General features: G+C 40.3%; 1 protein-coding gene across 2 annotated transcripts; it reads right to left on the reverse strand.

Annotated features, from left to right (window-relative positions):
- Positions 1-419: 419 nt before the first annotated feature.
- LOC104891040 (receptor-like cytosolic serine/threonine-protein kinase RBK2) lies at positions 420-9,980 on the reverse strand. 2 transcript variants are annotated; one of them, XM_010676682.4, is made up of 9 exons: positions 9,590-9,980; positions 7,518-7,609; positions 7,063-7,419; positions 6,652-6,903; positions 6,416-6,573; positions 6,152-6,231; positions 5,945-6,080; positions 5,684-5,833; positions 420-824 (listed from the first exon to the last, which is right to left on the reverse strand). In XM_010676682.4, exons 1-9 carry the CDS (start codon positions 9,616-9,618, stop codon positions 648-650), a joined length of 1,431 nt encoding a protein of 476 aa, XP_010674984.2. In that variant the 5' UTR covers positions 9,619-9,980; the 3' UTR covers positions 420-647. The 2 variants fall into 2 exon arrangements, with proteins under 2 accessions (XP_010674984.2, XP_010674985.2); XM_010676683.4 differs by having other exon boundaries at positions 6,416-6,570; positions 9,590-9,979.
- Between the last annotated feature and the right edge of the window lie 1,551 nt (positions 9,981-11,531).

Genomic DNA, 11,531 nt, shown 5'->3' on the forward strand with positions numbered 1-11,531 from the left:
TGTACTAGAGTCTCATAGTTTGAATCGTTTTGTGCCATATCATTTCGGATCTAGTCAAATTTAACTTGCCTAATTTGGGTTGAGTTCATGTTGTGTCCTTTTGGGTCTCCGGTCAACTTTGGGTTGCCATTTTTGGGTTTGATTCAGGTTTATTTTGCTAGTCTAATCTTATGTGACATGTATTTTTGCATACTTGGCAGTTGGCATAATGCATGATACACAATGGGAGTGTGAATGGGAATACCTAGTTGCGCACCCTCATGCTACATTTTCATTATGCTAGAAGTTCTCATACTAAATTAGATATATAGAAGGATATGTCTATAAACTACAGCGGTGAAGCCGGTGCAAAGCTTTGAAGAAAATCTAAATATGCTTTGGCAAAAGAGAAAGTTTGGTGACTAATAGAGCAAGAAAAATTAATCAAATGGAGGCATAATTTGGAATTATAACGGTAATGTGCTCATGCTCTTTCCAATCTGAACATGCAAAGCCAATTCTGTGATATATACACACCCGTTGTTGCGGTTACTTTGAGGTGAACATATACATTATACAACTATAACTGTCAAGAAAAAGAATCGAATGGGAGGTCATGACTACTTTGTCTCTGCAATACCTGAAGACTACTTAGATAAAGGTTTCATTCACTCCATGGAAGCAAAGGCAACCTGTCTAATGCGTCGAAGGTCATTTAGTTGCTTTGTTGAGTTGTATTCTTTGGCATCCAAGAGCTCTTCTGAGTATGTTCTACGAAGATTCTGGATTTGGGTTCTGTTCGCATTCTTGGGATCATGATCGTCACCTCTGAGCAGAATAACGACCTGCATTCAATGAAAATATTAGAGAGCCAGCCCAAGACAGAAGAACCACACACGCCAAGCTCACATCTGCTGTCATTAAACCGATATCTTCAGCACAAGAGCAGGTAATTTGTCAAAAAGAAAAATTGACATGATCAGTCCAAGCTATTACTTCTATTCTTTTAACCAAGTCAGCTATTGGTTAACATGGAACAGTTCCAACTTTGGAGGATGCCTTCCTAAAACAGTCTCGCATGATTTATAACTAGTTGAATAAGGGAAAAAAAGGGAGTGATAGCCAAAAAGGAGAGGGAGGAGCAATAATCCTCTAAATTAAAGATGTTTTTACCTGTTCAATAAGTTATAAATCATATCGCAATGCTATGGGAAACACTCATAATAAATAGGAACTATTATGAGTTATTCCATAGTTGAAACTATTTAAAGAAGATTGGGAATTGTTGAAATTTCATGGTGGTGTGAATTTGTCCTTTGTGATATATACCTGAATTAGTTATAGTCCTACATACCCATTAGGTGATTGTGGTCTGTTAAGGATATCAAACCAATGTGATGGTTCATGTTGCAACGGAAGCGATTAACAAAGCAATAAACTCAAGAAAGCGAATAAAGAACACACAAGATTTAACGAGGTTCACTATCAATTTGATAGCTACGTCCTCAAGGCAGGGGAAAAGATTGTTTCACTATGAACGAGATGATTACAAGTACAATAGGCAAGATTCAATTCAATTGAATCTCAAAGACTCTCTCTAATCTCCTCTATTGTGTTTCTCTCTAATCTCTCTCTCTAATTTGTGGTTGTTTTCTAAGCGTACAATTAGGGCACTATTTATACCCTTCATTAAACGAGAACAGAAAACCGGAATAAGCCGAATTCCCGATAGGTGCGGGCGCACCACCTTTTGGTGCGGGCGCACCGGCTTCTGGTGCGGGCGCACCAGACAAATGTGCGGGCGCACCATTTGCTTCTGCCTCAACAACTGAAAATCCGTCGTGACGAGTGTGCGGGCGCACCCCTCCTTGGTGCGGGCGCACCTGACCTGGTGCGGGCACACCTTTACTTGGTGCGGGCGCACCACTCGCGCTGATCGCAAGTCACTCGTTTCACAAATCTCCACCTTGACTTGCATCTGCCACACAACTCCACCTCAAAACAATCAACCAAAACATGTATCTCTTCAACAGTACTCGAGATACTCTTTCCCCTCCTGCAATTGCATCTTTAACCCGATGCCGGGCTTGCCCACTTTATCCCGGGGCCGGGATTGCCTCCACCTTGAGGCACAACCTCTCACAAGATCAAATGTGACTATCAACGTTCAACAAGTCCAAGCAATGTTTGAACTTGCGAACTGGAACTGGCTTGGTGAACATATCAGCTGGATTGTCTGCAGTCCCAACTTTCTTCACCACTATCCTCTTCTCACTCCTCAGAAATGGTACCTTACATCAATGTGTTTAGTCCTATCATGGTGCACCTGATCCTTAGCAAGACAAATAGCACTCAAGCTATCACAATACACAGTAGCACGATCATGGTGAAGACCCAGATCACTAACCAGACCACGTAACCATATACCCTCCTTTGCTGCAGCAGTCAAAGCCATGTACTCAGCCTCCGTAGTAGACAAAGTCACTGAAGACTGCAAAGTAGCCTTCCAACTAACCACAGAACCTCCTAGAGTGTATACATACCCAGTCATCGATCTTCTAGTGTCTATATCACCCGCATAGTCCGAATCAGAATATCCGGTCACCAAACACTCAGTATCATTCCCATAAATGAGACTCAATATCTTCAGCTACATGTAATGCATAACCAATCATCTCCTCTACACAGCAGTTTCGGCCAGGAACATTCCTGCCCTCTATCTGTTCAATCAGTCTCTGCGGCTTTTTCCTAGGTCGTTTCTGACCTTCAACAACAGTTTCCTCATGATCAGACTCAACATCAGCTGTTTCATCAACAACAGCTACATCCCTCTGACTAGTCTCCACAATGGGAGAACTCACTGGAGCCTCATTATCCTTCCCCTGAGTTCGAACCTGTGGAGTAGGATCTGGAGCAACTACTTGCTCAGATCCTTTATCTGTGCTCTCATCAGTATCACCTGCAGGTTTGTTAGCAGATACAAACATAGTGTTTTCATCAAAAGTAACATCTCTACTAAGTATAATACGCCCTTCTGATGGGGACCAAATCCTGTAACCCTTCACACCATCTCCATATCCCAAAAAACAACCCTTCTTAGCCCTTGGTTCAAGTTTACCCTCATTCACATGATAATAGACCATACAACCAAAAACACGCAAACCAGAATACTCAGCACTTCTCCCAGACCATACCTCATAAGGTACCTTGCAGTCAATACCTGTATGAGGACCACGGTTTATCAGATAACATGCCGTTTTCACGGCTTCACTCCAGTACTTCCTAGTCAACCCTGCATTAGAAAGCATGCATCGAACTCTCTCTAGCAAAGTCTGGTTCATGCGCTCTGCAACACCATTCTGCTGTGGTGTTTTCCTGACAGTGCGATGTCTCACTATCCCTGTGTCCCTGCAAAGCTCATTGAACTCATCATTAACAAATTCTAAACCATTATCCGTACGTAGCCTCTTAACCTTCTTTCCTGTCTGATTTTCCACTAAGACTTTCCATTGCACAAAAGTCTTAAAGGCCTCTCCCTTATGCTTTAAACAATAAAGCCAACAGTACCTGGAGAAATCATCAATAAAAGTCACAAAATAACTGAATCCTCCTATACCTTCTACCCGAGCAGGCCCCCAGCAATCTGAGTGAATATAATCCAGCGTCGCCTTAGTTATGTGCAGCCCCTTACCAAACTTAGTCCTGTGTTGCTTACCCAACACACAGTGCTCACAAAACTCCAGGTTCTTCACCTTGTGGCCACAAAGAAGGTTCATCTTGGATAATATCTGCATCCCTCGCTCACCCATATGCCCAAGTCGTCTATGCCACAACTTAGTCATCTCCTCAGAACTTGTAGATGCAACATTAGCAGAACCAGTCAGAGTAGTACCTTGTAAACATACAGAGTACCCAACTTAGTGCTCTTAAGCACCACCTTCGAACCTTTCCACACACATAGTTCCCCATCCGAGCCAGAAAAAGTAAACCCTCCTTCATCTAAGACACCTAGAGAAATCAGATTTTTCTTTAACTGTGGAACATGTCTAACATTCATCAATGTACGAATCTCACCCCCAAAGTCTTTATCTTGATGGAACCCCTTCCTACAACCTTACAAGCAGCATCATTACCCATAGTAACATTACCACCATCACAGGACTCATAAGAAGTAAACCAATCACGATTTGGACACATATGGTAAGAACACCCCGAATCTAAAATCCAACGATCAGACGGACTAGGCATATCAACAGCAGCTAATGCTAGGTCCTCTTCGGAGTCATATTTCGTATCCTGTTGTGCAATGTTAGCATTGGAAGCTTTAGGATTCTTGGGACACTTATTCTTCCAATGGCCAGGTTCTTTACAATAGTGACAGACATTCCTAGGATTGGTCTCTTTACCCTTAGAATTTTTCTTCTTCTTAGGACCCTTCCCCTTAGCCGAGTTCACCACCAACCCAGCCCCTGAATCTCCACCACTCTCAGTCGTTGCCGCCTTCTGGCGCAACTCCCTAGTAAAAAGTGCTGACTTCACCTCCTCTAGGGTCACAGTCTCTCTCCCAACAACAAATGACTCAACAAAGTTCTCATATGAATGTGGAAGTGAAACAAGCAAAATCAAAGCAGCATCTTCATCCTCAATCTTAACATCTATATTACGCAAATCAAGTAAAATAGTATTAAGTTGATCTAAATGATCTCTTAGAGACGTACCTCCTTGCATACGCAAGGCAAACAGCCGTTGCTTCAAAAGCAACTTGTTGGTGAGTGACTTCGTCATGTAGAGACTCTCCAACTTCGCCCACAGACTGCCCGCAGTGATCTCATCTGCAACTTCTGTGATCACATCGTCTGCCAAGCACAGCAAAATCGTGGAGTGAGCCTTCTCCTCCATCGCCTCTAATTCGGCCTCGCTAGGGCCTCCAGCCGCTCCACTCTTGTCACTCTTGACAAGAGGTTTCCAGATGCCTTGTTGCTTCAACAAAGCACGCATCTTTATCTGCCATAGCCCAAAACTGTTCCTCCCCGTAAACTTATCAATCTTTGAGTTCAACGTATTCATCTTCCCAAAACCCTAACGCTGATTTTAATCTCAAGCTCTGATACCAAGTTTGTTGCAACGGAAGCGATTAACAAAGCAATAAACTCAAGAAAGCGAATAAAGAACACACAAGATTTAACGAGGTTCACTATCAATTTGATAGCTACGTCCTCAAGGCAGGGGAAAAGATTGTTTCACTATGAACGAGATGATTACAAGTACAATAGGCAAGATTCAATTCAATTGAATCTCAAAGACTCTCTCTAATCTCCTCTATTGTGTTTCTCTCTAATCTCTCTCTCTAATTTGTGGTTGTTTTCTAAGCGTACAATTAGGGCACTATTTATACCCTTCATTAAACGAGAAACAGAAAACCGGGAATAAGCCGAATTCCCGATAGGTGCGGGCGCACCACCTTTTGGTGCGGGCGCACCGGCTTCTGGTGCGGGCGCACCAGACAAATGTGCGGGCGCACCATTTGCTTCTGCCTCAACAACTGAAAATCCGTCGTGACGAGTGTGCGGGCGCACCCCTCCTTGGTGCGGGCGCACCTGACCTGGTGCGGGCACACCTTTACTTGGTGCGGGCGCACCACTCGCGCTGATCGCAAGTCACTCGTTTCACAGTTCACCAGGCAGTTAGAGGAAAAATTACTCACCTGATTCATTCGGGGCCGTAAAACTGAAGTTTGTTGTGTACACAGGGCGGCAGTCAAGACCATGCGATCCAACTCCTCTTCATCATAGTCATCACCAAGCATGGGATCAACAAGCTGCTTCAGGTCATGTTCATCAAGAAAAGGTTTGGCCTGATCACAAAGAGTTGTAACATCCAAGTTAAATACGCCACAGTACAAAACACAATAACAATTAACAAGGTATGAAGCATTGACTAAAGAAGTTGCAAAGGGGAAACAAACCCATAGCAGAATGCTTTGATTTTCATTGCTGAAAGCTCTGCGTCCTGTAATAAGCTCCAAAAGCAGCACCCCAAAAGAATAGACATCAGTTTTCTCATCCACTATGCCGTGCATGAAGTACTCCGGAGCAAAATAACTGCCATCAGAGGAATATATCAGAAGTGAAAAATGTACATTGTTATATAGGATCTTGATCATCTCACATACCCAAAAGTGCCTTCAAATTTGGTTATATTGTGATGAGTCCATTGTCTTGGTAACCATTTTGCAAGTCCAAAGTCACATATCTGGATAAAAGTGTATGATACATTTATATATCCATTTACTGATCTTTACAAATACAAAGAGAATAATATGCAATAAACTCTAAGGAGTATTAGCATATTTGAGTGCAAGGGGTGATGAAAATTAGTGGGGCTGTAAAGCCTATAATGTCAACCATTTATCTCAGCTTTGAAGTCCCAAGTATACCTGAGGCTCATAGTTCTCAGTAAGCAATATATTATCAGCTTTGATGTCTCTGTGGATAATTCTCCTTTGACACTCCTCATGAAGATACATGAGACCATCAGCAGTCCCTAATGCAATTTTATACCTAATTCCCCACTGTAAGTTTTCCTTTGAACCTGCTAAATCAATAAAGGAAACTAGGTAGAGAAATCCATATTATATTACTGCGTTTTGGAAAAGAAAAAATCTCAACAAACCATTCAGAAGAGTGCCCAGACTCCCAAGAGACGACAATTCCAAAACAATGTAGAGTCCCCTCTCTACACCATAGCCAATTAATTTAGCTGTATTAGGATGATCTACATGCGCAATGATACCGAGCTCCGAAAGAAAGCTAGTAGCCCTTTCTTCATGTGTTTCTATAGTTAGGCGCTTGACAGCCACCAGCTGTCCTCCTTTTAAACACCCTTTATGAACTTCTGCAAAGCCACCTTTTCCAATCAAGTTCTCTGCATGGTAGGAAGAACATGCAAGGGAATACACATTTAGCTCCGAGTGCTTTTCTTGCTCAAAGTATTATAACTCAAGACTTCTTTTATAATAATAATAATAGTTTCCAAGTGTTTTTTTTTTGAAATTGAATTTCAAGTTTTGGACAAGGCAAAAACCTTCACTAAAATTGTTGGTTGCCTTTTGAAGGTCAGAAAAGGAGAAGATCTTCCAAGAAGCCTTCATTTGGCACAAACCAGCATCGACATGTGGGGTCGGCACATTATCTTCCCTTCGAAGCACTTTACTGCATATCTTTTTTACAGAACTTGAACTTGATAGGTGTTTAAGTGATTTCTTTTTCCATGTTTTGTAAAGTTTTCTCCATCGAAAATGAGTTTTGGAAGGAATACAAATAGTTGCAGCCTTTGCTTGTGATTCTTTTTGTGAATTTACATGTTTCCCGCAAACTTCCGCTACTCCTCTTGACGAGTTATTGTCATTTACATGCTTTTGTATATTTAAGGATCGGAAGTCTGTAATTGAAAGTAAAGCCACATTCAACAAGATATTACATATGAATTTTACGAAGTAGAAAAATCATGTGAAGATTAGAAGCAAGAATAGATGCTACCTTGAGCAGTTAAAGAAAACAAGGATCCAAAGGTCCTACTTCTTACTATAGGCTTCACTGCTGGTATTTTCCTAGCAAACTTGTCAGCCAAACTAAACATGTCGAATATATAAGATGAGAAGAGAGCAATTAATAATCAAGAAGGTAATCTTGCAAACTTCTTAGACATAGATCAAGGAGGAAAAATAAAAGAGTGCAAACATGAAATCCAATAGCATAAACCCAAATGACTAAGCTGTGTGACATGGATTCAGAGACAAGAATCTAAGATCTGCGAAGGACAGGTGAAGTTAAGTGCTGTATAAAACCTGGAATCTTAGAGGACAAGGTTGAAGGTTGTATTGGAATTTGGAAAATTTGACATTATAAGAAATTGTAAGCAATTAAACAGCCTAAGCTAGATTGCAGAATGGGAACTAAAATAAACATAATAAAACAAAACAGAAGTACCCTGAACCTAAGGTCAAATACTGAACTAAGTAACTCCTAAGTTCACCTTTCGTCTACCTGCATACTCGACAAAATCAGAAGGTGGGAGTGGTCTACTAACTACATTCACAAAATGTGCTAGTAGAAGTCAGGCTAACAGAACTCACTAGCACATGACTACCGACGCAAACTACTATCTGCTGCAAAGATTTCATCAAAGTGATAGATTGGGCGTAATGACATTCAAAGCAAGTTACAGCCAAGAAAAGAAATTCATGAAAATTTCCATTTAGACTATTTGTTAACCAAACTGGGTTAAGAAGAAGAAAACTTGTCCAAGAATCACATCCTGCAATCAGAAAGAATAGGTAAGAGTAAAATCTGATTTTCACCAATATTGACCCCTATGAAGCAATGGTCACCAAACAAAGTTAACAATTTATAATAAATCCACATCAATTCTCTCGATCAAAGAGCTTCGCTAAATTGATGAATGAAGAGCTGCTCCTCTCACAACATAAAGCGGGTACGTAAATAGAGCATAGCTTAACACTTATTTACAATTACCTGCTTACTATGTAATACTCAGTAGGGACAAATAGAAAACACATGTATGTGCCCTTCCAAGTGCCCAGCAGATACCAACATCAAGAAACTTCTCAGCTAATCACATGCTCTAAATTTAAAAAGGGAACAAAGAAAAAGAATGATGATGTAGGGTGCGTTCTCTCCACCAAAACCATAGTGGATCTGAAATCAATTTATAAGCTAATCTGAATTGATTTGAATTTATTGAAGTTCATTTTATAAGGGGTTAAAACTTAACTGAACTTATTATTAGTCCTAAAACTTATTTTTTCAAGGTGAAGAGAACGTACTCTTAATAGTCGAAACAACCATGTCATGATTTAAGAACCCCACCAATATGTCTCATACTCTCATCCATGTCTAGACTGTAACTCAGCCAACAGTGAGACCATTCGGCTAGCTAAATTTCGTCTCATGAGTTTGGTGGGAACAATTTTGAAACCATAATTTGCTAGGCCTCACACATCAAAAGTATGCCTCTCGTAAGAGCCTTGCATCAGCCCAACACAATGCTAAGTCTCTAACCACCCTTAAGAAGCTATTTCACTTGAGATTAATATTAATTAACACTACCTCTGTTTTGCATCATATGAGGTTTCACATTTTCTAATGTACAATTGTTAAAATCAATATTTCTACTTATCTATTAGTAAAATGTTGGTGTCTTGAAAATTCATATAAGACGAATATAATAAGACCCACATGACTAGTTTATAATGGATATTGATGATCATAGCTGATTTCTTAAACAACCAACATATGCAAAAATCTTAGAAATGTAACATCAGTGCATGTCATTAAAATGATGATACCTCTTACGCTTCTGCATATGTACATATACATATATTAGAAATGTACTAAGTCCCCATAGAAAGCTAACCTAAACAACACTCATTTTATAGAATCTAACAAGAAATTCAGATGATAACTCCATTAATCTGCAAAGCTGAAACCTTAATCTACTATATCCAGAAATTCAGCAAAATCATTCACAAAATTTGCAACAACATCAAACAAAACGAACAAATAGATATAAGAATGTCAAAAAAACATACCCAGAATGTGCATTTTTAGAAGCCTCCATTAAAAGCAACAAGAAAAACAAAGAATGAGAAGAAGACGAAAAGGAAGAAAAAGAGGAAGTGGGAAAGACAAAGGCGTTTGTGCTTTTAATGCAATTTTGTTTGTTGTTTTTAAGAGTTGTTGAAAAAACCCAGAAATTTCACGCATTTGCCCACAATTTTTTTGGCTCCAAAATTGGGTGATTATGAATAATATTGTTAGGGTTGAAGATGAATCCATTGCCTTAATTGGAAATTTTGGGCATTAATCCCCTTATTCATCCGATTAAAACATAGTACAACCCCTATTTTTCTCTCTCTTTAGCTCAAACAGAGACGCAAAGCAGCCGGGGGGCTGACATGTGGAGCCTGGAGGGAGGACGTTTCAAATGGTTTTTTCTTTTAAGTACCCTATATCTTTTGGTAATCCTATCGTTATTTGCCGTCCGTATTTATTAAAAAATCGCCCGTATTTTTCTCTTTATATTCCCCCATACCCTTCCCCTTTCAGTCCACTCTTACTCTCTCACTTCTCATCTACTCTCGCTCACTCTTACTTTGTGACCCATTTCTCACTTGCCCGACCACCACCACCATCGGCGACCAACTTGAGCACCACCACCAACTTGAGAGCCACCACCAACTTGAGCACCACCACCATTACCTGGATCGACTTGAGCTCCACCACGACCGAGGGCCAACTAGAGCACCACCATCATAGGGGGCCAGCTTGAGCACCACCACCACCGGCGATCAACTTCACCATCACCGGAACCACCATCACTGGCGACCAACCACCACTATGACAATGTCCGGCGAAGAACCGTCAAAGCCGCCAGCATCATCGGGATGTAATGTGGTTAGTCTTTAAATTCCAACGCATGGTCACATTTTAAAAGTTTGTTTCCTCCACCGAGGAAACGTAGATCTATTCCGTTTCCTCGGTGGAGGAAACAAACTTTTTTTTGGTTTCCTCCAACCAAAAAACACTTCGTTGCCAACCAAAAAACACTTCGTTACCATGGTAACGAAGTGATTTTCCGTTTCCTCCATGGAGAAAACGAAGATCTGTTCCGTTTCCTCCATGGAGAAAACGAAACGAAATTTCATTTCCTCCATGGAGGAAATGAAATTTCACTTCTTACCATGGTAACGAAGTGTTTTTTCGTTTCGGTGTGTGTTAGTACGCTGAACTGCTATGCTCCCCACCTATTACTACGCTATTTTGAACTGCTATATGCTCCCCCACTTTAACAAGATGAAAGACTTATTATTGTAAATCGCTTATCTAAAATATAATTAATAAAAGTTTTTATGATTTTTTTTGTGAAAATATGTTAATGTTGTATAATTATAAATTCAAAATGAATATATTTTCGTACTGTATGAATTAATTATAATCGGCGTGAAAAAATTTAGTTAATGATCATTACATGTCAATAGTGATTATATGTTGTCTAAATAGTTAAATGTTTAAATATTTTAGGTTTATTTGCCAGATTTTGGGGGTGATTATATAGATTTTAATCACATATGAAACAATTTGGGCTGAGAAAAAGGAAGTACAAGCTTGGGTTAAATCTAGGACACGTGAAATTGGTTTGTGATGGTAATTTCGTCAAATCATATACTCGAGTCTAGTGGTCGAGAGTATGTGTATATGAGATGTAACCGGGGTGAAGGCATGGATCTTAGCGTAGCAGAACGTGTAGCTACGAAAACAAAAACATGTGGATGTAGAGCGAGAATTAAGATAATGTTTTTGAATTACCCTGTTCAAACGGGATGGGTGATCAAAGCAGATCCAGGGGTAAGTGACATGCATAATCATGAGTTTATTCATTACCGTGAGGGCCACCGACCCATTAGCGGCTTTAGTCTAGCGGCAAAGGTTTTCGCTCGCGATATGATTAAGTCGCATGTTAGGCCTGCTAGT

Source organism: Beta vulgaris, chromosome 4 (genome assembly GCF_026745355.1).
Source record: "Beta vulgaris subsp. vulgaris cultivar EL10 chromosome 4, EL10.2, whole genome shotgun sequence".
Taxonomy (NCBI): domain Eukaryota; kingdom Viridiplantae; phylum Streptophyta; class Magnoliopsida; order Caryophyllales; family Amaranthaceae; genus Beta; species Beta vulgaris.